The following is a 27,898-nucleotide window of genomic DNA, read 5'->3' on the forward strand; positions in this document are numbered from 1 at the left end:
TCTCCAGTGACTGACCCTCTCCATCACCCTCTCCATCACCCTCTCCAGTGACTGACCCTCTCCATCACCCTCTCCAGTGACTGACCCTCTCCATCTCTCCTAGCAAACTCAAACTCACCAGAATCACCAGCATCCTAAATAGACACCGCTCCGTTCGCAAATTCACGGGGTTCCATTCCGTTCACAAATTCATGGGGTTCCATTCCGTTCACAAATTCACAGGATTTGGCTTTAAGGGAAAACAGGTATAAACAGAAAGTAGAGTACACAGAAATTAAGAAACTGCCTCAAAGTGACTCAAGAGTGAGGTATAAACTAACACTTACATGTGTGTGTTAGGCTCTGGGTTCAGTCCCCAGTACTGGAAGAAAAAGAGGAAAAAAAGGAGGAATGATGGAAGGGAGAGGAGGAGAGAGGGAGGGAAGAAGGGAGGGACAGATAAAGGGAGAGGCAAGGAGGAGGAAGTAAGGAAGAAGAGAGAGGAAGAGAAGGAGGGAAGAAGGGAAAAGGAAGGGACGGAGGGAGGGAGGGAAGAGAGAGAGACAGAGACAGAGGGAGTATAACTGTCTGGATGGGACACCCCTGAAATACCAGACGCTGACACTCAGGAGGCAGAGGCTGGAGGGTCATGATTTCAAAGGCTGACTGACCTACATAGAGAGTTCCAGGCAAGCCTGAGCTACTGCTTCCAAAGGAAACAAAGCAAACGCTATTCGATTCGCTGCCTGGGTCATTCCTCTTTCCTGTAAGTTACTTTGCCCTTCATGTCAGCAAATCCATAGGCCTTATATTAAAATTGTTCGTGCTCAACCGTTTGAATCTTGCTCAGACCATTTTGTTCTGTGGGGATTTTTCTCTTTCCACAGTATTAACCACCCTGAGCCTTAGATTCTTCGTATTCAAAATGGATCTAGCCCTTCTCTAATTGACGTGACATATCGATTAATTTTTTAATGTATGTGAGGTTCATCAGATTTTGTTTGCACCAAACAAAACAAATGTGATTTCAACCCAGATGACTTGAGCATTGAGAATGCACAGTCCTTTGATGTCCTCAGAAGATTGAATCCAGGACACCAACACACACCAAAATCGTCAGATGCTCAAATTTCCTATATAAAGCTATATCTGAGTATACTCTAGGGACACACTCCCATATGCTTATATTACTCATAATACATGATATTAATGTTATTAAAATATGAAGAGTTGCTAAAAATATTGTTTAGGAAATAGTGGCGAGAAAGTGTATAGGTGAACTGAAGATGAATTTTCTCCACTAATATTTTCTATCCCCAGTTGGCTGAATTACCAGGTGCAGAAGGCATAGCTAGGAGGACAAACTATCTGTCACTCCTGAATCAAGACAGTCACCCTCTGCTCATGACTTTTGCTTTTGTCTCCTGCCCTGCCCCTCTCCTTCCTACACAAAACATGTTTCTTCCTTTTGCTATCAGAGAAACGTTCTTCAATGTAAACCTAATTTTATGATTCTTTGGTCTCAAATACAATAGAATGCAGTCCAGATTTCTTAATGTGCTGCGTGGTCCTCCAGGTGACTGGGCTTTGTCACTGCTGAGTGGCTGCTTCTTAGCTTATGTTGGAGCAATTCTAAATGTGTTAGTTATCACGACCCCTAATCACATCCCTCCATGCTTGCCATCTGGTCTCTCCATACTCCTCTTGGCTTTCATTAGCCTGTTCAGTGGCAGAGCCTTCCATTGTCCCTTCAAGAACTAGGGGGCTCCAAGCAACATGTTTCCACTGAGCTAAGAGCAAGAACACCCTGTGTTGTGTTCTCTCTGCACTATAGGTCCCTTGATGGCACATGCCACATCCTTTTCTCTTTGCTACTTTATCCTGCAGCCCGATGGACACAGCGTGAAAAGCTGACTCAGCAAGTAGTGAAGCGCCATGCTTAGTCCTACCTTACGTTAAGAAAAAATGAGTAATCGAGCCAACAAATCTGGAGCCTGATTTTTACATTAATAGAACAACACTCAGAGATGGCAAAGGGATATAAGCAGATGCAAGGATCTCAGCAAGAATGTTAGGCCCACTATCCAAACAGAATTATTTAAAATACATATTGTAATTAAAATATAGACATTGCCAGGCAGTGGTGATGCACACCTTTAATCTCAGTTCCAGGGCACTCAGGGATACGATAGGAATATGTTTTAACGGTTGCATGCTTAGGGGTCTCCCATCACATAACTGTAGTGAAGGAGTAGTCTATGCAGACCGCCCATAAGAAAGCCATTGGTTCACAGCAGATAACAAAGCCCACCCTAAACTTTAATATCAAGTGTATTTAGTGACCAAAATAGGATGTTTGCCCATAAGTTGGTTGGAATATAAAATCTAGAACCTATCTAACCTGCACAGTACTCAGAATAAGAGCTCACTGAGTGTTTGAGTTGGCTGTTAAGGGGTCTTTCATCGAGGTGAGATGGGCTGTTTGAACCTTTGGTTCACGCACAGCTCTGGAAGGCCCTGTCCTGGAACTCTAAGTGTAACAAGGAGAAAGCCAAGGCAGAATGTGTCCGCAGTGTGCAGGACCCAGTGCCTGCGTCACTTCCAGCCTACAGGGCACTGCAGAAATAGTGAGAGACAGTTGTCTAATGCTACCGGGGGCACTTCTGTAAGTGTTCCTGTCTTTAGTCTTCCCCCTGTGGTTAAGGCTTATATAACTGCTTATGCCTTAACCCTGCCTCACCTTGGAATCCTCAAATATACCTTACTGTGGCAGAATAGCCATTAAGGGGTGTAAGGGGACATGGCACACCAGGTTCTGGGCTATCTCTTACATCCATTGCTGAATTTCACAATGATGTTTCAAAGCATCGATTCCTGGATTTAATTGTTACATTATTTTCATGTAACAGTGTGGCTTTGCCACTCTTTCCTAATGTTCCTGATTTTTTTTAAATGACTCAGAAAACAAAGAAAAATACCAAATAGAGAATCACCTTTGTTCATCATCTGTCTCCAGTCCAAGTTTCTTGGGGGAAAGAGATCTTTTGTTTCTTTTCTGGGGTGAAGAGTCTTTAAGACAGCCTCTTACTCCGGAACCAGCCGTCCTGAGATTTATGAAACTGAAACCTTAAGTCCCACATTAACACCGAACCAATTATTTAGGTTTTTATGGTTGTCCATGAACAAAATTCTCCAGCTTCATAATTACTATATTTCAAAGGAGGAAGCTACCTTCTTTAAATAGCAGGCTGCCAAATTGAATGATTCCTGAGGAAAATTGATACAAACAGAAAAAAAAAATCATACAATATAAAATATGACCCATAATTTCTGAGTTGGATGATTACTCCTTCAAAACTTGCAAACACTAACCAGCAAGCGAGTGTGAAGCGTTCCCAGCCTAGCCTGCATTGCTGAGGGCATATATACCTACCATTGGGGTTAACATAGCCTAGATCATTCGGATCAAGTGCTTGCACTGTGCCTACTGTGATGGAAAGCAGCACTCACCCTGCAAAGCCATCCTGTTGTGAGATGAATTGCATTCGTTTGCAGCCCTCAAGTGAACCGGACCATTTATAACATTTCCGTTTCATTTCTCGGCTCTCCACCTGTCCCTAAGAGGTAGGCCTCCCCAGCTCCCTGTATCTTCTTTATCTTCCCTGATATAAGGAGTTGGAAAGAAAATGGGGAAGAAAAAAAAAACCCAAAGCATGAAAGAGTGAAGGGGGCTGGGGGAGAGATGGTAGAGGAACAGGCAGAACCAACTTCATGACATCGAGTTATAAAACAGCTAGAGAGGCCATCGTCATATAGAATGGAAATGTCTTGATTTTTAAATAATAAAACACACCAGCTGCTTTTAACTATACCTACGTGACAGGGCAAAACAGCACAGCCATGAAATAAGTCATAAAGATGGTACACTGGCATTAACTTGACCTGGCCTGGGAGTCTGTGACTTATTGAACCCGCAGCCCCTGACAAAATCTAAACACCACTGGGTTAACCCTATGCAGAGGTTAGATTGGTCATTAGTGTGTATTGCAATCTTTTGATGTGTGGGCTCTTGAAGACCGCAAACTTTTCCTTTATTACCCTGCCCTTCTCAGGCTGTTTAGATCTCTGAACCGATATAGCAGGGCTCAGCAGGAGCAGCGTGACTCAGAAGGAAATCTGTTTACCAGGAACGTGCAGTGACTAAGTTCTAGTTCAAAACAAGAGCCCTTTTAGCTGGGGGTGGGGTGGGCTATGGGAGGGTGCTGGCATGATGCTGCCGACATCGTTGCTTCACTTAAAAAAGAAAACTCAGAACAGGTCTGCCTTCCATGGAAGGCGGCATTTTTATGCTCTAGAGAACCATAGAAGTATAGAAGGAGAGTGGATCCAATCACAACCTCTTCTTTAAATTTGACACAAGTTTAAGCTCAGATCTTTATGCTTAAATATGACAAATGCCTGCTGCCTGCGTGAAGGCTTAACTAGTTTGCTTTTGTAACAAACAATGAATGCCATTGGCTTGCCTGGGGGGGAAAGAAAAAAACAACTTTCAATCCCATTCTCCGGTTCCTACAACAGTTTTCTTTTCTATTAGCTTCTAGCTGTGTTTACAGACAAACTGGAACAAAAAGGAAAAAAATTGGCCTAGCTGTTTTCAAAGAAGTGAAAAAAGAGATTGTCACGGGAACCCAGTATTTCCAGCAAAGTACTCTTACTAGTCGCATCTCCAGTTGAGTGCTAACTGATTCTCTGTCGTTCAAAGGATGTACATAAATTATTTCCTTTATCTGTGCATCTGTCTAGAAAAGGCAAGAGGTAGTCGCGCATAAATTCGTCTCTCTCTCCCAATGATTTGTAGCATCAAAATTGAACTCCCAGTTTCCTTACTCATCTTTGACTGCAGAGATGAAAATTTCCAGAAAGTAGTTTTTAAGGTTAACATTTTTATCTAATTGGAAAATGACAGGTACACTTTTTAACCTTAGAAATAACTAGAAATGGTCTCAAAAATGTAAGCACCTGGAATCTAGGTTTAATTTGAGGCTTGCTTAGTCTTTGGGGCTAATTAATCGTCAAGGATAGACACGTGCTCTCCCTAAGGATTGTAGAATGGTCCTATTGAGTGAGTGAAAACAGTTTGCTTGATACAAACTTTGTTTGTCCTACTCAGAAACCACCTAGGTTTTTCAAGGTGATATTTCTTTACCTATAAATCTACAATATCATCAACTTATAAAACATTCCCATATCTCGGCATCCTGGCCCATCCGTGCCCATGATGCCAGCACCTAAGAGGCTAAGGGAAGAGAATTAATTACCTTGAGTCCCAGGCCAGCCTGGGCTATGTAAGGAGAGAGTGTAAAACAGAAAATAATAAGAGTTCTGAAGCATCCATCCTGTTCTGTTCTGAGGAATGAGTAACGTTGGACCAAGAAACAGTCACATCTTATTTATATATCTTGTCTAGCTCCACTCCCAAAGCACGGAGTAAAAGCAGTAAAAATTAAAACATGAGTCCTACTCATGTTCTTACCATTTATTACTAAATAATTCTGACCCTGCGGGTGTTCCCTGTCACTCCAAATAAAACATAATATCCTGGTAATTTCTACATGCGATGCTGCTGTTAGGTTTTGACAAAGGAAGTTCCATGTAAGGAGGGAAATGATCCCGATAAAAAGAAGAAAAGTGAACAGGAGTGGTCCCAGCCTCGAGGCTTGTTTACTAAACCATCGCGAGCTTTTCGTTCGCACCTGTTTCGCTTCTGTTTAAAACTAAGGAGCAGCGAGCGCTGCAAGACAGCGTGGACGTGGGAGGGGACTCAGAGTACAGAGAGCTTTGGTAACAGTTCCTCAGCACAGAAAAGCACAGAGCTCCCTCACCTGTGAACCAGGTAGTTTCCAGGAGAGGCTGTGTGGGACCTGGAGGAAGGCAAGAACTCAGGATCCTGTCCCCAAAGCCCACCCTACCCTTACAGGATCTCCTGACATCGAGGACAGCTGTCCATCCATCCGTGTCTGAGCAGTTAGGGCAGCAGCTGTGGCAGCGCTGGGTGGAGGTGTGTTTTACTACACCGAGTGGAATCGGGCTAAAAAAAAAAAAACTATGTTGACAGTCTGATAAGAGCTTGTTTCCCCAGGCTCTCCTTTAACCCCGGGCTTTCTGTTTTGCTTTCGAAAGAAAAATGTTTTACAAGGGCAGCATGAAGCGGACAAGATCTGGAGCAAAGAAGGATTTTACGCTGTCGTCATCTTCCTCAGCATCTTTATCATCATAGTAACCTGTTTGATGGTAAGTTGGCTTCTTTGTGTATCTTGTCCTTTGTGGGGCCCACTGCTTAACAATGTTAGCTATTTTGCCCTCTTGAATGAATGTTGAAAAGACTACAGAGCCAGGCTATAATCGTGTTAGGCTTGGGACCGTTTCTTTGTGGCAGCAGACGATTGATTGCTAAATGAGGTGTGTGTGGACGTGCGGAAGTGTGGGTGCTGCGCCTCACGAGGAGGCTGCAGCTGCACTGAAGTGTTTAGGATCTAGACCAACCCCTGAGTGAAGATTTAAACGGTGATTTACTGAGGTCACTATAACCCTTAATGTCACTGAAGTCTCAAGTGCACACTTTGAGGCTGACTTTATTTCTTCTCTTATGTCATCTTTATGGGACACAGGGAAAAAAAATTTTTTTTTGAAGAAGTACATCTTTGAGGCAAGCTTTCTCTCCAAGGAATGGTTTATTTCCTTATTTTTAAACAGCCTTGAAGGTATTCTAAGAAATATTCAGCACTAAAGGAAGTGAGTATAGCCATTCACTGCTACCTCATTTCCAGTTGAATGAATAATATATAGGAGTAAAAGTAAACGTTCCAATTGTTCTGCAGGTCTCGACACAACCAACAAAGCATAGTCCTGATTGTAAAAAGTAGAGCCCAAAATAAGCCCAACCCTCTAAATTAAGCCAAGTTTTGTATTGAACAAGTTAATAGTTAACTTTCAAGTGGAATGAGGGGTTTTTTTGTTGTTATTATTACTATTCTTTTTTTTTTTAATCTGTGATGTAGTTTGAAGTTTACAAATGGGTTTAATATCTTTTCCTGTGTATTATGTTCATTTTATTTTGCATACTTTAGGAAATGCTTCCTGTTTTGTTTTACACGTTCCCCCAAAAGACAATACCCATGATTCTGTCTACAGTCAACAATGTTGCCAGGCGTTTTGTGTCAAATGCTTTGCTGTGTTGTTTGCATGGGTGCTCTTCCTTCTGGAAGCAATGCCAAAGAGATTGAGACTGGGTCTATGAGGTCAGAGAGGCTCAGCTGAGCTCAACTTGGCAGACACCAATAAGGTCACAAACAGAGTGAAGAAGAGCACGTGCCCAAGATCTCAAGTTATAAGAAACCGCAAGGCATTCTAAGAGTCCCATCAGAACAGATTCAAAGATATCTCCTTTGGATCAGAAACTGAACTTCTAAAAATTGTGACCTGGTAATCAAGACTGTCATTTAAGAACTAAGTTTAAAAGAGATTTTATATCTTAAGTGATGGATATTAAAGAAAATATTTTTAATGAAAAGGAGTGAAAGGTTTGTGGAAATTGTAGAGACCTCTGACTAACTTTTTTTTTTTCATTTTTAAAAACTAATGATAGTAAGATACTTAAGAGACAATGTTAAATAAAGAAGGTATATATTACACTTGCATACAAATATATGTCATAATTTGGGTTAAAATATATAAAATTACAAAACATTAAAAATAAGCATAGGAAAATACCAATAGTGCTACATAGGGTAAAGTTATAGGATTTATGTAAATATTTCCCCAAAATTTAATTAATTAATTAATTGATTAATTTTTATATGTTTTTATTAGATATTGTCTTTTTTTTATATTTCAAATTTTATCCCCTTTCCTCATTTCCCATTGGAAACACCCCCTATCCCTTCGCCCCTCCCCCTGATCACTAACCCACCCACTCCACTTCCATGTCCTGGCATTCCCCTACACTGGGGCATTGAGCCTCCACAAGGCCAAGGGTCTCTCCTCACACTGATGTCCCCCAAGGCCATCATCTGCTACATATGTGGCTGGAGCTTAAGTTAGGAGCAGAAACTGAAGGAAAGGCCATCCAGAGACTGTCCCAGCTGGGGATCCATCCCATATACAGTCACCAAACCCAGACACTATTGTGGATGCCAACAAGTGCTTGCTGACAGGAGCTTGATATAGCTGTCTCCTGAGAGGCTCTGCCAGAGCCTGACAAATACAGAAGTGGAGGTTCACAGCCATCCATTGGACTGAGCACTGGGTCCCCAATGGAGGAGCTAGAGAAAGGACCCAAGGAGCTGAAGGGGTTTATAGTCCCATAGAACGAACAACAATATGAACCAAACAGTACCCCCAAAGCTCCCAGGGACTAAACCACCAACCAAAGAGTACGCAAGGAGGGACTCTTGAGTACTTTTTCAAAGGGTTTAGTTCCTTCTCCTGGCTGATTGCACTTTAAGATATGTGATCCTTCCTTCTTCAGCACAGGAAAATCTCAAGTTCTCTCCTCTGTCTTGTTAGTCCTAACTAGGATTTATTCTCTTGCACAGATTAAAGGGATGAATGAGCTAAGAGTATAGCTCAACAGAAGGCTTGCTTAGAGCTTATCAGTTCCCATGTTTGATCCTCATCACGACAAGGAGAAAAAGAGGAATTCTAGAACAGTAAGGAAAAAAGAGCAGAAAGTGATAAATAAACAGACTGTTTGGAGGATTAATGAGTAAAATTCAGAAGAGAAAGGCAAGAATGAAAGAGAAAGGTGAGAAGCCAGTTCATAAGCAGGCCTTGGATACTAAAGGGCAGAAAAAGTATAGGGTTTGCTATTGGCAGGTAAGATAGGTTTCAGATTCAGTGACTGTAATTGAAATATAATGTCCAGATATCCCACAGACTGAGTACAATCATGCACTGGTCTCAGACTAAAGGACCAATAGTGGTCCTACCCTCAACTTCTTGGGACCAAGGCCAACTCCTCTTCTAATATTAGCAAAGCATCTGTGTCAACGTCACAAGCCTGAAAAAGTATGTTCTGATGTTACTAGAACGAATCAAGAAAAGAATGTTTCAAAGGTGTGGATGGTGGTGTCAGGCCTGTTGTGGATTCATCCGCACAGTCAAGCAACATGTTCATAGGCGACATATTCATGCAGAGGACCCAGTGTGGGAATGAAGAGGATGAGGCACAAAAGTCCCTGTTCTCTGATGCTTTAATGATGGAGAGAAATATGGACGAAGGCTAACATGTTTTAAATATCAAACAGCGAACATACTGTGTGAGCCCATCGACATGTCATCCCGAGAAACACATTAAGATATTAGAATGATCCCTGGCTGTCAGGTCATGGTGGACAGAGAGGCTATTGTGTGGAGAATATAGATTTTTAGGGCAATGAACTTCTTCTGCATTCCGATGACTGCATGGCTTTAGGAATTCATCAAGTGTGTAAAATGTTCGTCACTAAGGGTGATCTCATCTACACTGTGGCAGAGTCAATACTATCAATACTGCTTCTTCCTTTATTACAAACGTACTCTACCAAAGCAAGCTATTCATGAGGCAGGCATGGCTGGGAACTCTGTACTTTCCCCACAGTTTTTCCATAAGCATCAACAGTCACATCATACCTTTGTTCAGTACTAAATTGTGATCAGGACCACAAAGAAGATAGCATAGTAGTGCTTGCGAAGGCAGAATAGTCAGGCATCTGATAGATACACACATGCGTGGGATGTGCATGTCGGACAGAGAAGACAGTGGTAGAATGGTGTGGGGATGAGGCAGATTTAGACTGTCAGGTTCAACAGGGAAATGGAAACAATGTCCATGCAGATGATGCGAGTGTGCTTAGAAGTTCAGTTTCTGATTACGCACATGGTTGTGGTAAAAGGGAGTTGAACTGGAGAAGTGGAGAGGAGCAGGCATAGAAGACAGAGTGCTGTGTGACATACAAGGAACGGGATTCACAGGGTCTGATGACCAGGGAATGGAAAATACTAAATGCCCTCTATGTCATCTGGATTGTTTACCAAGCCATGGGGTCCCCTCTCTAGGGAAGAGCATGTTAAGGGGTGGAGAATAAAGATGGAAACAAGAACACTTGACTGTGTGCAAGTGATTACTATGAATGAATGACAGAAATAGGTTGATTGATTTCAAACATCGCCTTAAATTTTACCATATTGGCGATCACTAAAAGAGGAACAGAGGAACTACAGTGCTAAGGAAGAGATTGATATTCATGGAGAAATAATACTCTCTAACAGGATTAAGGCGAAGCTAAATTTATCTGATATGATTTGCCACAGCTCACATTTAGAGACACATCAAATATGATTCTCTAAGATCAACTCAACTTCCTAAATCCAAACACTTCTGATAATTATATTAAATTATTTTTTGTCAGGATCTCTTAGTATTGGTTAGACAGGATGTATTTTGTGCCGAAGTAGACTGAGACACACTTTCTAATTCTCAAATGCACAATACAACTGTTTCCTGCACTTTTGTTGACTCCATGGCAAAGAAAAAGCTATAATTCAGAATGATCCTATGGTGCCATTAATTATATTTATGGAATATCAAGTGCCATTATTTTTGCCTGTTCTTCTTATATTTATTGCATTGACATAAAAATCAGGTGATTTTATCATGGCATTGTATAGGTAAATTGTTGTCATGAAAGGTTACATCTGCTATATAATACTAGCATAAAACTTGGCAAGGTTTTTTTTTTTTAATATGGCATATTGTTTAGTTTCCTTAAAATACAGAAAAAGTAATATTTATTGCCAGACATAAAATTAGACAAGCATGACATTTTCAAATGTGTGACTTATTTAGCACTTCTCAAATGTGAACGGGGAGTGGGCGGACTGCTGGCACATAGACAAATAGAATTTTCCAAGAAAAAGTGTGTGGGCAACTTCGACTCCATTCAGTCTGTTTTTGATAAAGGAAATACATTACTGAGAAGAATTAGTTCTTGAACTTGGGTGCATAATAGAAAGTACACCCTTTCTCATCTAAATTAAACCTTCCAATGTACGTACAGGTTTATTAAAAGGTGTAAACATATTCATAAAATGTACATAGACACACCTAGTGGCCAGACTGCTTCTGGAAAGCAATTTGAGAAACCACAAACAGTCGCTAGCATGTAAACGTGCTGGCATGGTGAACCCACAGAAGCGCCATCCAGGTATGAAGTAGAAGGATTCTCTAGTCATGCTCTGGCACCTATGGTGGGGACTACTCTGTTAGACCCCTGGGCTCTGAACATCATGCAGTGTGTTCATCCCAAAAGTGAGCATAAAGAGCTTTGTTTTCTCTAACCTGTTATGTGCAATCTCTATGGATAAGGTAGATAGACCCAGATAGACTTAGCTGATATGATTGACTAAGACACCATTGCCAAAGTACACCTGTAGCTCAAATTATTCTGTTTATTAATTACGTAATGTGTAACCCCTTTACTCATAGTAATAAAATAATAATGATGATGATAACAATAATAATAATCCACTTCTTCTGTATATATCACACTTGCTCATCCTAAACTTACTAAGCAGGACACAAAACAATGCTTTACGTTTCTATCTTTACTGATGAGCCAACCAGAATTCAGAAGAGTCAGCGGCTTGACCCATAGCAAACAGTGCATGGATACGTGTGGGAGGAAGGGAAGGGCAGGAGGGATTGGAATTGGAAGTCAAGAGCACCTGGGTTGGATGTCTGCACTTACTTCCATGGCTCTGCTGGATCCCATATGGGAGTCAAGCGTGGTTATCTTTATTCCTCTCAGTCATTCTGCAGACTTCTCTTCTAGCCACAGATAGATCTAGGAACATATGAGTATTCCTGTGTTTATCAGACAGACTCCACCCAGGCAAGCTGATAAGCATATGTTATTCCATGCATGTGTGCAGAGGACACACCCTTTTGCACCTTAGACCCTTGTACCGGACATAAGCTTACACATCAGCCTCCTAGAAACCTCCAAGCTCCTTGGAACACTGTCATGTTCCACACCTGCACCTCCAGTCTTATTTCCGGGATATATTAAGAATGTTCATGACAGTAAAAGAATAAACTCTCTCATAACTTACCATAAAACACAGAACAGAACACCATCTATTAGGGCCATCATTTTTTAAATTAGAATGCCCCTTATTCCAAACACACTGCTTTCTGTTACTCACGAGACTTTTAAAAATGAAAATTGTAACTGCAAAAATGTTTCAAGGGGGCTTTGTTTAACTTCCTCTCATTTCTGTGTTCCTTGGGTCTCGCCGTTGCCATTTTCTATCCCCCATACAAAAATTTAGCTTTTACAGCTCCTCTTACTCAATATTCCTTTCCTTTCTCCTCCCTCAAATGATCAGATTAGTCTAATGCATCCCAACACTCCAACACAAGCTCGAGGGGCGGAGCGGGGTGGGGGATGGGGGGGAGAGAAGGGAAAGTCTTAGCTTGTCATTGCTCTGCTAGAATTTAAGAATGAGTCTTTTAAAACAAAGGGAATTTTCATAGCAAAAGGACATATACAAATGTATGTGTGAAGATCCAAACTGTGCAGAGAAGTCTCTGACACACACTTCCGGAAGCTCTGGGTCAGAAAGGAGAATGTGTGTAGTTGAAAGAAACCATAGTTGAAATGATCACATGCCTAGGATTTAGGAGATGTGGACTCTAGACTTTATAGCCAGTGTTCTGTAAGTGATTTGACTGCCTCGGCTTCACTGTGAAACAGAGATGTTGTACCAGGTGAGTCTTAGATCCCTTATCGATTCCTTACTGTAGGGCTGCCCAACAATATCAAGGGCTGGCTGTTCTGATGGGCTGAGGTGGGTGGCCTTTCCTGTGCATTGCTGAGTGTTTGCCAGCAACCTAGCCGGACCCTGACCCATTATCTTCCCCCAAAGTTTCTCTAGATGTTGTCATATACCCTCTACAGGACAAAATTCCTACTAAGCATTTGAAGACCCCTGCTTTGTAGCTAAAAACCTATGAACACTGCCCTAGTGCCGGATAGCAACCTCATCTTCCTCCACACCTCTTATCCATCAGTCCGGTGTTTTGAGTATTTTTAAGTGCCATATTTACTTATATTAAGCATTTTCCAGATTCTAATTTTTTTCCTATTTAGTACTGTAGAGATCAGCTCATAGGCAGACTACACTGAGACGGGTTAAAAGCCAGAGGTGGAATCGATTATGATTATAGAATATGTGGCAACATTTCTCTATTGAACTGTCTGCATCAGAGGAGGACTTTAGACCAGATCTTGATTATATTAATGTAGTCATAATGTGACATGTCAAGAATAATTGAGAGCACCTGTACCTGGCATTTGGTTCATGGGAGAATATTTCTCCAAAATGAAAACATAAACAAGTAAGCAAATATCCGAACGTACATGTTATAGTCCTATGTGGAAAACTTAAATTATAAAATATACACATCACTCCTTGTGTGAAATTGGTCCTAGCTGTATAGATGCCTTTATTTCTTCATTCAGAAAATGCCTTATTTGCAACTTAAAAATAATATCCCAATTCAAATAATATTGATTGATCTTTCGGTAGACTCATCTGGCACAATGTCTCTGTTTCACAGTGAAGCTGGAGCAGTCAAATCACTTACAGAATCACTGGCTATAAAGTCTAGAGTACAGTAAGCTTCCCATATATGTGCACAGTTGGTGGTGTCAAACTGTGGCTTTTGTTTCTGTAGAATGGTGGGTGGCAAGATATATGGAAGCTGCAAATAAGCAGAAAGGTAAAGATATCAGGCACTACACACAAGATAAAGATACTCCCCTGCAACATCGTTTTTTTTTTTTTTTCCTAGAGCTCCAAGAAAGCACAGTACACCTATCTGAAAGTAATCATTATAAAGGAAAGCAGCTCGACTCTTAAGTTTTGACAGCTGTCTTCCCCTTGTGCAGTAATATTTGTTGTGGAAATGTCCCCACTGAAGTAGGTTGTCCCTGTTTGTTTGTTTGTTTGTTTGGATTTCCGTGCAGTGTAACCCAAGTTGGCCTTGAATCCTACAACATCCCCATTCCATGTGCCAAGACCAGGAGCACATATCATTGTTCTGAAAAATAATCTAAGATTTCATTTTTCCCTTGCTAAAGATTATAGTTTCCAGGTTATAATAAAATAAGCATTAAAAAAGGATTTGTCTTAATTTCCCAGCAGAACAATGTACGATGTCTCCTTCTAGTTATTCCTGATTTGTCCATAGTTTTTTTTTTTTTTCTTTAAGGAAAGAAAAAAATCCATAAAAGCATATCCTTAAAACTGTTGGTTCTGAAACCTTTATCTCATTCCTTTTTTTAATAAATCTTTTTTTAGAATTATGTATTTATTTTTATGTATATATGAGTACACTGTAGCTGTCTTCAGACACACCAGAAGAGGGCATCGAATCCCATTACAGATGGTTGTGAGCCACCATGTGGTTGCTGGGAATTGAACTCAGGACCTCTGGAAGAGCAGTCAGTGCTTTTAACCACTGAGCCATCTCTCCAGCCCCCTTTCTCTTATTCTTATCTAATTCTTGATTTAAAGACTGATCTATTAGTTTTATGTAGATTCATGCCTATATTGAGTTTATGTGTACTGCGTGCATGCAGGATCCTGCTGAGGCCAGACGAGGGTGACAGATTCCATAGAGCTGAAGTTATAGGCAATCGGTAGTCCCCATATCGGTGCTGGGAATCAAACCCAGGCCCTCTGCAAGATCAGCAAGTGCACTAACCACTGAGCAATCTCCCCTGACAATTTTGTCTGTTTCTTCTGCTCAACACCACAAGTAGCCTCTAATTCTGTCCTATGTACCACTAAGCATGCTATCTGTACTGTCAATTCTATTCCTGATTGCTTGTGAAGAAGATTTACAGCTTGCCAATAAGTATTCAGTTCAGTCAGTCCAAAGGGCATTTCATTTCTTTTTAATTTTTTAAATATGTATACATGTATACAACAAACTATGATCATATTCAAGGAGATTGATCTCTCTCTCTCTCTCTTTGATAGTTCACTTTAGATTTAATTTCATTCTGATCTGTTTTTATACATATATGTTGTTAAACAGACTCTTCTTCGATGTTATTCTGAGAATCCCTGAGAAATATTTTTAATATTCTAAAATAAAATTTCAAAAGTGTTTATTTTGTACTTTTAGATGAATGCATACATATGGCCACATATGCGCAGAGAGAGAGAGCTTAAATTATCCAGAAGATTTAAATTATAGAAATAAGTAGACCTTTTTTTTTCAAAAGAACTTTGAAAAGACAAGGAAGATATAGTGTATTTCATGATTAGCTAGAGGGATGCTGACTAGAAAGAGCCAGGAAATAGTTCTCCTAAACTCATGTCTGCTCAGCTGACGGAGCCTAGAAATTAAACTATGGAGTCAATGTCTTGAGGCATCCTGGATGCTGGGTGCTGTTACCTTCATAACTGCAGATGGTGACTTGTCACCACTCCATCCACATGAATTAGCTCATCAAACCACACCTGACAACAAAATAGCAAAAATATTAGGACATCTGGCTTTTGTCAGAGTTGGGACAGCAGAGCCAGCATCAAGTAAACAAGAAAAATGCTTACGGTTCTGGAGGGAAATGGGGGCTTTAGAAATGACGGTGGGAAATGCAAAAGAACACAGGTAGAGAGAGAATATTGGGGTCACAGGGCACAGCAGGGAAAGATGGGAGGGATCAGCCAATCTGAAGACACTGTCTAGACACTGTATAGATGCTCTCTAAGCTAATGGCTATCCCACCAGGCTCATTCTTTTAAAAGCTTAAAAGTGAGAGAAGGCCCAGTGCAGAAAAGTACAACCTGCTCTTCCAGAAGACCAGGGTTCAATTCTCAGCACCCACATGGTGGTTCACAACCATCTATAACTCCAGTTCCATGGAATCCAGCATTCTATTCTGGCCTCCGTAGGCACCAGCCATGTACATAGCCATGTGTACACAGATGCACATTCAGGCAAAACACCAACAACCCATAAAACCCAGAAAGATACTTTTATCTTTCTCTTTGATGAATGCCCCACGTTGCTGCTTTGCCTAGTATTTAACAGATTCTCAAGTTGATGTATGACTAATGACTTGTTTACCAAGATAAGAGTGGACTGCTAATAGAGTAACTACTCTTTTATTAATATTTTACAAGTCTTGCTTTCTTGCTATAAATGGATGCAGTTCTCTATCTCTGTAAGAATCGTAGGCCCATGTTTTATAGCTCTTCCTTCCAAAGGCCTCCCTTTTCAAGAAACTCCTATAATCCAACTGTCATCCGGCATCTTTGTAGAATGACTGCTAAAATTCCTTTTGGATCTATTCTTGAGGAACACATTCATGTGCACAGACTTTCAGGATGAATGTCCAACCCAACTGGAAATACCAGTCAAAGGCCATTGGCCTCTGCACCATCCCCACCTCCAGCCTATGCCTGCACTGAGCAGTTAGTGCTCTGCTGGGTGATGATTGACTGTGCTAGCTGATCTTTTTTTTTTTTCTTTTTTTTTTTATTACGTATTTTCCTCAATTACATTTCCAATGCTATCCCAAAAGTCCCCCATACCCTCCCCCCACTTCCCTACCCACCCATTCCCATTCTCTTGGCCCTGGCCTGCTTGTGGACGTTGTACATCGTGGTGCGGAGCCTAGTGCGCACCACGATGTACAACGTCCACAAGCAGTTTAGCTCCTTGGGTACTTTCTCTAGCTTCTCCATTGGGAGCCCTGTGATCCATCCTATAGCTGACTGTGGGCATCCACTTCTGTGTTTGGCCCCGGCATAGTTTCACAAGAGAGAGCTATATCTGGGTCCTTTCAGCAAAGTCTTGCTAGTGTATGCAATGGTGTCAGCATTTGGAAGCTGATTATGGGATGGATCCCTGGATATGGCAGTCTCTAGATGGTCCATCCTTTCATCACAGCTCCAAACTTTGTCTCTGTAACTCCTTCCATGGGTGTTTTGTTCCCACTTGTAAGAAGGGGCACAGTGTCCACACTTTGGTCTTCATTCTTCTTGAGTTTCATGCGTTTAGCAAATTGTATCTTATATCTTGGGTATCCTAAGTTTTGGGCTAATATCCACTTATCAGTGAATACATATTGTGTGAGTTCCTTTGTGATTGTGTTACCTCACTCAAGATGATGCCCTCCAGGTCCATCCATTTGGCTAGGAATTTCATAAATTCATTCTTTTTAATAGCTGAGTAGTACTCCATTGTGTAAATGTACCATGTTTTCTGTATCCATTCCTCTGTTGAGGGGCATCTGGGTTCTTTCCAGCTTCTGGCTATTATAAATAAGGCTGCTATGAACATAGTGGAACATGTGTCCTTCTTACCAGTTGGGACATCTTCTGGATATATGCCCAGGAGAGGTATTGCTGGATCCTCCGGTAGTACTATGACCAATTTTCTGAGGAACCACCAGACTGATTTCCAGAGTGGTTGTACAAGCTTGCAATCCCACCAACAATGGAGGAGTGTTCCTCTTTCTCTACATCCTCGCCAGCATCTGCTGTCACCTGAATTTTTGATCTTAGCCATTCTGACTGGTGTGAGGTGGAATCTCAGGGTTGTTTTGATTTGCATTTCCCTGATGATTAAGGATGTTGAACATTTTTTCAGGTGCTTCTCTGCCATTCGGTATTCCTCAGGTGAGAATTCTTTGTTCAGTTCTGAGCCCCATTTTTTTAATGGGGTTATTTGATTTTCTGGAGTCCACCTTCTTGANTTCTTTATNTATATNGGATATTAGTCCCNTATCTGATTTAGNATAGGTAAAGATCCTTTCCCAATCTGTTGGTGGTCTTTTTGTCTTATTGATGGTGTCTTTTGCCTTGCAGAAGCTTTGCAGTTTCATGAGGTCCCATTTGTCAATTCTCCATCTTACAGCACAAGCCATTGCTATTCAATGATTTTTCCCCTGTGCCCATATCTTCAAGGCTTTATGTACCCAGCATATCCTTTGCAGGAAAATTATATCAATGCCACAAAACCCAAGAACTTATATTAGAGGCTGGGACTACTTTATCACTAAGGTTCACTTTGATGTGTCCTCTAAGGTGGGGGAGAGAAGACCCTATTCTGTGTGTCATCCAGGACACAAAAAACTCACAGAAGCCCTTATCTCTCTCTCTCTCTCTCTCTCTCTCTCTCTCTCTCTCTCTCTCTCTCTCTCTCTCTCTCTCTCTGTCTGTCTGTCTGTCTTTTGTAGATTATTTACAGGTTAAAAGAAAGGCTTCAGCTTTCCTTAAGACAAGATAAAGAGAAAAACCAGGAGATCCACCTATCACCCATTGCTCGGCAGCAAGCACAGTCGGAGGCCAAGACGACCCACAGCATGGTCCAGCCCGATCAGGCTCCAAAGGTGCTGAACGTGGTTGTGGACCCTCAAGGCCAATGCACTCCTGAGATTCGAAACAGCACCTCCACCTCTGTCTGCCCTTCTCCCTTCAGAATGAAGCCCATAGGACTCCAGGAGCGGTAAGAGCCTTGACTGAGATCGCATTGAAATACAGTGTGTGTGTGTTGCTTTGTTTCTGAAAAGTTTCCTCCAGCTAAAAAGGGTGAAAATGGAACCTACTGACCATGGGGCAGAACCATTCACCATGAGACGGGCCCCAGGAAGTAGGTTTCTTGTCACCCAAATGCGTCTCAATGTGCTTGGGAAAAACTTTCAGGGACATCTTTTTCTGTGGAGCTTGTGTAGACTCAAAGTCCATCTGCATCGATGGGGTGGTCTCTACCACCATTTGTTATCAGGAGCCACTAACCAGACATATAGAACTATCTCATTTAATTATGTTCAGACACGGTACAAGAGTTGCTAATAAATGCAAGTGTTTCCTTCAGATTCCCAAGCTGTTTGACATCATGTGCCATAAATTAACTCGTCTGAAGTTTCCTTTCTGCTTCCTTTAACCACAAGATTTATATATCAAAATCTATATTTTCGTTACCCTTACCTCTCTTTCAGACAAGCTTACCCCTGAGATGCACTTCCATTTAAAGCAAGTCCTGTGATGGGGGACAAAACTAGAATATGCAAAGTATATAATGAAGGGCTGGGTATTTTTTTTCTTCCAAATATTAATTTTTTCCATAGTGTTCTTATATAATTCTGTTATTTTCTGGTGGTACGTGGAATTGATCGTAGTGCTCCATGCATGTTATAGAAGTGACCTATCAGTGAGCTGTATTTCTGGCCACCCATGACAGATTTTATTTTTATTTTCAACATAGTTATGTTGTGCCCAGCATTGCACAAAAGGTGTGAGAACACACAAAGCCTAAAAGGAAACACATTTGGTTGTCTTTGTGTTTCGGTTCACATGTGTTCATTTTACTTTTCTTTCCAGTGACTTATCACCATGTCCTATGGAAACAGTCCTATTTCACATAAGGTTAAAGATACATGTATTCATTTAACTGGAGTCCACATTTGAGAAGAGAGAAAAGTCAAGTGGTATCTTACACATATTTGAGGCCAACATGGAAATGCTATTAGAAAAAGAAAGGCTAGAGCCTTATTCATAGTAAACAGCTCCCATATCCCCTGATCTGTAATTACAGCCGTCCCTGAATCCCCCACTCCCAATGCCTTCCCCTCTCAATGGAGGAATCTGTTCTCTCCACAAGTCTCCCTGTCCCTCCTAACCTAGGAGCATACTTCATCGAGTATTTGCTCTCTGTCCACCCTAAAAGTTAGTTTTCTTTTCTATCAAAGAACTTCCATCCCCTTAGGTCACACATTCTGTCCTCTTCATCTCTCACGTTCTTCTGATTAGTTGGTGCTCGATGGTCTAACTACCCAGTGCAAAACACCTGCTTCCAGTTTCTTCCTGTCTAGCATGAAAGGCAGGCTGCCCATCTCTTAACATCTCTCCTCTCGTCTACTAGCCATTGTTTGTACTGATTCTTGAGCGACCACGTTACCCAAGACTCTTCAGAGTCTCATTCTCTACCCCTCTGCCTCCTGTCTTCTCTGAACACAACCATTCCTCTTGCCAATGCTTATTCTTATAGAGATCCTGACCCATGCATGTCTCCTGGGGCATTGCTTAAAAACAAAAGAAGATGCTTAGCAACAGAACTCAAAACCTCCATCAAGGCATTTCTCTTTGTGAATCCTGAATCCTAGGAACCTGAAAACATCCTCAACCTCCTTCCTTCCCCTCTCATAGTAGATGTAAACATGTGAAGATCTGTCACCTTTCTCCTGGGAGCCTCTTCTTTCTAATCACATCACCACTGAGGATTCGGGGTTTCACAGTCCTCTTCACCAGTCACACTGACCCTCCCACCTCCTGCTCGGTTCTCCTCCAATCCATCCTCAGACATCTCAAGCAACAGTAGTCAAAAATACATTTGAATGCCCATTCTTTTCAAACACCTCAGTATCTCCACATTTCTTTTCTGGAAGAAATTGATAATTCCTCTACATGGAATATGACACACTCTCTGGCCTAACTTTTGCCAGCCTCTGTCCAACCTTATTTCCTGCTAAGTACCGATGCACATCCATCCAGCTGCTGTGGTGTTTTTCCAGGCCCAGTTCCAAACTCTTCCATGAAATAGTACTTGCCTAGGCTCCATCCCTCTTTCCCTATCTCTATTTGCTATTCAAAAGTACCACCCACCATCGCAGTAACAGTGAATCTGTGTCTGCAAATCAAGGAAATGGGAAATAGTTTTATTTCTCTGTTGCTCTCATTGAACTTTTGTTCTAAGGCCCTTCCACCTAAATGGCAGAAACTTGATCTCTGCCCCTTTCTGATTGACTCTACCTTGGCCCCCGTTGCTTGGGGATTTCATCTAGATTTTGAAAGGATCTTCCCAGTATGTAATGGAAGAGGCCCATCTGCCATGATACTATCCATCCAAACTGTCACTTGATAAAATATCCATTGCATCCTGTACCCTTATAAAGTCACCCACGGCTGTTACTACTTGTTCCTCTTTTCTATTCATGCAAGTTCATCTGTCTCTAGTGATGACTTCCTTTCATTCCCTCTCTTCCCCTTTCTAGACTGTATCCAACACATTCTGAGGTACCATCATATTCTCACTAGTGACGACTATACCTCGAGTGAAAATCTAGGAAACTTTATCCCAAGACTCCGTTCCTACAGCACCTTCTCCCAGTCACTTTTTCTCACGGTTCTACCAAGGGTCAAGGTCCCACTTCCCCAGGTCTCAGCCATGAAAGACAGTGTCTTGCCCATGCATGTGCTGCTCTCAAGTCATCCCAGCTAACACTTCTCCCTCCCCTGTGTCCATGGATTCTTTCTCTGGCTTCGTGAGTAAAAATCTCTACTAGTGTTGGTTTCGTCTTCCCTTCCTCTGGCCCCCACACATTCAGATGTGTTTTTCCACTAATGATTTGACCTTTGAAACTCAAAGACAGAGCCCATGTTTCTCTGCCTTCTGCTTTCACATTTCTTCCTTAAGCAGTAAAACACCAAACAGCTTGACAGCTTGAAAACAGGACCGGTCCAAAGGTGAGGGGCAGGGCTTGGAAAAGTGGGGAGAGAGTTCACGAGCCACTTCCTCTGGAGTGACTCACGGTCATTCCTCACGATGACTCCGTGCCTCGCCCATGGAACCCGACACTAACCCAGGAACTTCCCTTCTGCTCCCTTCTGCACTGGTCCAAAAATTGATGTGTATAGGTTGCCTACAGAACTCTTGTGTGTCTTGTCACTCTCCGTTAACTGACCTGCCAGAGCCAATAGACTCTGCACTTCCGGAGGACACACGTATTGTTTAATGATTGCTTTATCTCTTATAAAGAGAGTGTAATCTCTGGAGAGCAGGAACTCCCAGGAATGAATGAATTTTGTTTCTCTTCTGCTTCCCCTCCCACCTTTCTGCCTCGGTCTGTCTCTGCCAACATGATGCAGTGGGTCCCTTTAAGAGCGATAAAATATGGCTCCTGAACAGCATGCTGCCCAGTCACAACAGCTTTCTGACATTTCATCTTTAAGCCTTAACGTCTTGTGCTTATGTATCTTAAAATTGCCTTTTAGAAAGCCTCATGTTTTCCTTTCCAGGGCTTGGTCCTGACGTAAAGTAATACCCTCTTTATTACATGAAAGCCTGGCTATAAAACCATGAGATCATAAGGGCTGCCTTATGAATCAGCTGTCTCAAAAGACTCTTGGGTCATGCCAAATAAATCTCTCATCCTTGGTATCAGTAGTATAATTTTATTAAAATGTAAGTAAAATAAGATAGAGAGACTAGATGTACATGCCTAGATAAGTATGAAAGTATACACTGACAATTATGAAGATTGAAAATCCATACAATTTTAGACATGGTTATCTTATCTCTATTCCCAATTACCCCCAAATCATGTTGATTCTTCCTTCTCTACTTTCTCCTCCTTGATAGACTCCTTACCCTGGGCCTGGCTTGCCTTACTTCATCTTTTAACTGAATTTTTTGATTATAAAAATGCCATAACAATTCATCTACATTATATATCACCTGCGCATTGTATTTAAATACAATGTCTAAATCTATTTTTTTTCCTGTGTCTAAATCTAATTGTTTTCCCTCTTTTAAAATCATATTGTATTTTCTCCAGGCTTATCTTCCTAAAACATAGCCTACTATGGAAAAGTCCCCCAGTCACCTAGAAGACAAGACATCTTTGCCTGGAAGATCCTAGACAACCTAGTTCTTTTTCTCTCCAATTCTATTTGCTCCTGGCCCTAAAACACTCTGTCCCCTCCAGTCTCTTCTCAGGCCCCCTTCTTCCTGAAAACAAGGGACCCTGTGCAGACTGTAAAAGGCACATGGTTTGTCCAGTGGGACGACAAGAATCAGACCTATGATTGCCCCTTTGGGCTGCAGCGTGACTGGAGGCTGATTTTGAGTGCAGAAAATGAACAGACGACTTGGTGTGCTCACATTATTTTTTTTCCCCGTCTTGGTTTTCTATGAACAGTAGAATGCGAGAGAGACAACTATAGACAAGATGCAGTCTCTCTCCTAACCTACCCTCCCTATGATCAGTTAATGGGCCAGCAAGCCTATGGCATTAGCAGAGGCTTTCTTCTCTCAAACAAAAGCTGCCACAAGTGAATAGGTAGTTTTTAGGTTCTTTTTTTTTTTTAAGCATACTATAATGTGGTTTGTTTGATCTTCATCATAAGTGATGTGCCATCTTAGGATCATATGTGTCTCAGAACTTCAACCTAGATAATCCTGGAAGAGTACTGCCAGAGCCATAAAAATTTCCACAGTAACAAAAGCAATGAAAAAATGGCAATAAAATGATCCATCCATGATCTTCTCCCAAACTCAAGCCCAACTCCTTCATTTTATTATAATTTTCCCCCTGGGACAGTCAAATGCCCTAGCTTCTGTCCCCTCCTCCCCCTGGTGGATACATTTTGATAGGTAACAAATTTTTTAAAATGTTTAATCTTTCTCCTGTTGATCTCCCTCCTGGAGATATGAATAAAGATCGTGACTGAGCGAATGCCAGGGCATAAACTGTATTAAGAACTCTAGAATTGAAAGCCTGCATTCTTTAAATCAACCCCCTGCTGTGAGAGCAGAGTCAACTCTTGCACTCCCTATCCAATGGCAGTGAAATCTCAAATCTGCTCTGAGGTCAGAGGTAGGGCTTTGTGAAGGCTTAGCTTGAGACACAGATCCTTGTCCAGGTGGTTTGTGCACAGGATGCTCTAAGGAGAAGCCTAGCAGGGAAGCAGAGAAGCAGATCAGGGACGAGGACAAGCAAAGGGGGATTGGCTCATATACTCACTGTGACCACACAGGGAACCCTGGATCACCCATGGTCGCTCATGGACGGTTCTCACCTTCAGTGATATGAGCTTGATACCCATTCCCTCATACCACTGCAGGATGCCTGCAGATATAACGTCCTACTCAGCTCCTGTCACCTGAGGGCGATTCCCCAGAAAGTGGCCACCAGATGCATTTAACAGGCAGCATTCCTGGGTCGAGGAAGAAGATGAGAGCATTGGTGAAGCAGAGGTGACCTGAAGGGGACAACTGCAGTATCACTGTGTTTTCCAAGGGTTGCCCCGCCAGTTCTAGCACAGTTAAGTTCATACTGCAGGTTTCTTTGATCTTTCCAGGCCATTGGCCGTGTTCTGCATGGTCTCCTTAGAATAAACACCCACCGTTTGTTCTACCCGAACTATGCACCGTTGAACACAATCTATCAGCCTGACTCATTTGCTCCCCCTGACAGCATAAAGGATCCTAACACAAACAGAACAGGCAAATATACATAGAATGAAAGACCCCAGAAGACTCAGGCTCTTCGTGTGCCTTATCTCCATTGATCCTCACAGAAGAAGAAACTTGCTCTGTGTGTGTCAAAGAAGCGTGCTCCGTGAGTTTAGTCTATTGGCAAAGTAATTTGTAGTTAAGTTTCTGGGCTGTTAGGGAGGCAGACACAAGTGAAAAGCAAACAGCCTGCCCCCCCCCAAAACAAATGCTGTACTACCACCTTTTGCGAAAAGAAGACAAATGTAATCCTATATCCCATGGAAAACAAATTAAAAACAGTATAATGGGAAAACAAGTACACGACATATTGCCACACAGTCATTTCCCTTCTCAGATTTCCCACTACACTTTCAGAGTCCTTTTCAGATTTTAAATCAGGAAGATGGAACTTGGTGAAGCAGACTAAACCACTCAAAGTGGATAGCCATTAGCCATTGCCTGTTGGGAAGCATGTTGTCTGTCCCAGCCTTCTTGTCCTCCCTGGTCTTTCTCATTCTCGTGTCCAAATGCTCATCTGGCAAAATGGTGGAGAATATGAGCGCAGCAAAGAAGCTTCAGCGAGATGCGATATTAGCAACGATAAAGAAAACTCAAAGTCAAAACTGAGCGCCAAGCATGCTGGGTGCACAGGGCGGGGCGGGGCGGGGCGTGTCTCTGCCTCTGCCTAGATCTGGATATACTTACTGTAGACAGAGGGGTGAGACACCTCGGGGAAGATTTGTTCGTACCCCTCCAACCAGCGCTCTCATTGCTGTTGGAATAGGCAAACACTGGCAACTGACATATGTGTAGGACATTGGCCTGCCCTAGGCCAGCCACTCTTAATGTATTACCTCACAGGGTACTCCCAGAACCCCTTGAGGCAGAGTAATAAGGGCATCTCTTGTCCTTTCTTGCAAGTGAGCTGAGACCTAGAGAGACTAGATCTCATGCCAGCACCGCAAAGCATTAAAAATAGACTGGAGATTCACATCTAGAGATTATAGCTACAAAGCGACTACTTAACCATCTATCCCTCTTCCTCCTAGAAGACACAGGTGGTAATATTTGAGCTTTTTTGATAGCTTTTTTATATCATATTTTTATTTTAAAAAAATATTTAATGGGATACCCAGAAATGTGGAGAACATTGGGAACACATATAAGCTCTCATTAACAGTGAATGACAAGCTAATTTCCTCTTCATTTGTACAATATAGACATCATGCATTTTTATGAGGTTAAGTCGGGGGTTCTGAAAGTTTAGCAAACAATTCTTTTTGAGAATTAATTTTTTATTAGGTATTTTCCTCATTTACATTTCCAATGCTATCCAAAAAGCCCCCAATACACTCCCCCCCCCACTCCCCTACCCACCCACTCCCACTTTTTGGCCCTGGTGTTCCCCTGTACTGGGGCATATAAAGTTTGCAAGACCAATGGGCCTCTCTTTCCAGTGATGGCCGACTAGGCCATCTTTCTATACATATGCAGCTAGAGTCAAGAGCTCCAGGGTACTGGTTAGTTCATAATGTTGTTACATTTATAGGGTTGCAGTTCCCTTTAGCTCCTTGGGTACTTTCTCTAGCTCCTCCATTGGGGGCCCTGTGATCCATCCAATAGCTGACTGTTAGCAAACAATTTTTAAGAGAGTTCTGTATTCCCTAATAACATTTTCTTTAAAAAAAAAAAAGGAGACTAAGAAAATAGAGATAAAAATGTAGAACTTTTGTCTCTAGGCAAGTCGTGAAGAAAAAGTAATAATATTAATATTATTCAACATAAGAGGGCACAACGACGTCAGATACAGACTCAAGAGACTAGAGTGGGAGCCAAGGTTATAGTATACATGAGGGGGATTTAGTAGAGGTAGAATCAGGGGAAGGGGGTGGAAGCAAACCCGGGGCCTCTCACATGCTTGGTAAGCACTCTACCACTTAGTTATATAACCAGCCCGAACACATAATTTCTTAAAAATTTAAAATAAAAAAGAAGACATTTTGCTAAACCCTGGCCATCATGTATTGGCCATCATGGGCCCAGCCTCGGTCCCTGAGCCTCTGGTTTTGGGTGACCCACCAGTTTGGGACTGGACACTACCAGACATCACTACGACTGCTCCATTTTTCAGGTTACCTTCCCATCCCTCCCTTGTGACACCTTGAAACCATGCCAGAGCGGGTCCCAATGAGTGCTACTCCTGCTTGTATTTGCTACCCAGAACACAGGCTGCCTTGTGAGATTGACTAGAACAGACTCTCAGCCCTTCTGTGCACCCAGTCTGATCCTGAATCCTGGCCCCTGGGGTGAGTCACGTGGGAGCCATCTCCACACCTGCCGTGGAGAGAGCAGATTCAGTCACCCTGGGGAACTCTTCTGGCCATTATGACCTATATTTAGAGAGAATTAAGCGTGCTTCCTACGTGTTGCATAAGGCTGAATCTGAAAGAACAGCACATGTACTTAAGCACTGAGCCACCTCTCCATCCCAAGGCAGGTGTTCTGTCGCGTTCTTGTCATTCTGACCCGGAATGGGGAATGGTTTGGCATCATTCTTGAGACTCCTGTTCACTGATTGTTTTATTCAGGGTTGAGTATGAGCTTCGCTTTGGAGAGTACTTTCTTTGCTGTCTTTGGGCACACCAGAAGAGGGCATCAGATCACACTGCAGATGGTTGTGAGCCACCATGTGGTTGCTTGGAATTAAACTCAGGACCTTTGGAAGAGCAGTCGGTGCTCTTAACCACTGAGCCATCTCTCCAGCCCCAGTACTTTCTTTATAAAAGGAGCTGTCCTGTCCAGCTTTGCTAGGGGACCCTACCCGAGTCCTCCATATGCAAGTTGTCAGAACTAGGTGAGGCACCCTTTTTTGCAAGATTCGCTTTAATCAGGGCAGGCCTTAGACAGTTCCCAGGGAAAGCCTAGCATACTATTTCGAGAGAGCAGCTCTGAATCTTAGATACTGTGTCAGGGTTTTCCTGGCAGGCAGGCTCTCACCCAAGGCGCTGTTTGAAATGTGTCATACGGCACAGAATGCGATTGTGTGCATCCCACAGGCTACCTGAACATTGCTTGTCTCTGGAGGGAGGCACCTCCCACTCTCAGTAGATTTCCTTGGGTTTGGGTCCATGACGTCCGTTTAACAGGACACTCCAAAATGATGTATCATCAAAGGCAGGTAACTTGAGCCAAATTAAGTTAGTTTGAAACTGATTGTCTTCGTTTGTATGTGTGAATATATTATAAATTAAAGCGCTGTCCCTTTTAGCAAGACCTCAGGCAGGGAGAGGCATAGGGGCCAGAGAGCTGCATTCTCAAATCAGTTTCTGTGGTTAGGGCCAAGTTCATTTGACTCCAATATAGAGAAATATTGCCCTCTAGTGGAGGCAGCATATTGATTCATTTGCCACCTAATTGTGCCTAGAGGAAAACTGAATTTTACTTTTTTTTCCCCGTATTATTAAAAATATTTTTCCTTAATCCCAGCACTTGGGAGGCAGAGGCAGGCGGATTTCTGAGTTCAAGGCCAGCCTGGTCTACAGAGTGAGTTCCAGGACAGCCAGAGCTACACAGAGAAACCCT

General features: G+C 42.2%; 1 protein-coding gene across 3 annotated transcripts in view; it reads left to right on the forward strand.

Moving 5' to 3' along the window:
* Ptprr (protein tyrosine phosphatase receptor type R) overlaps positions 1 to 27,898 on the forward strand; it is a 247,876-nt gene that overhangs the window by 146,583 nt on the left and 73,395 nt on the right. For all 3 annotated transcript variants that reach the window (XM_021174212.2, XM_021174213.2, XM_029482860.1), the window contains 2 exons: positions 6,160 to 6,270; positions 18,279 to 18,547. In XM_021174212.2, coding sequence (XP_021029871.1) covers positions 6,160 to 6,270; positions 18,279 to 18,547 — 380 coding nt within the window. The remainder of the gene's footprint in view (positions 1 to 6,159; positions 6,271 to 18,278; positions 18,548 to 27,898) is intronic.

Source organism: Mus caroli, chromosome 10 (assembly GCF_900094665.2).
Source record: "Mus caroli chromosome 10, CAROLI_EIJ_v1.1, whole genome shotgun sequence".
Classification (NCBI taxonomy): domain Eukaryota; kingdom Metazoa; phylum Chordata; class Mammalia; order Rodentia; family Muridae; genus Mus; species Mus caroli.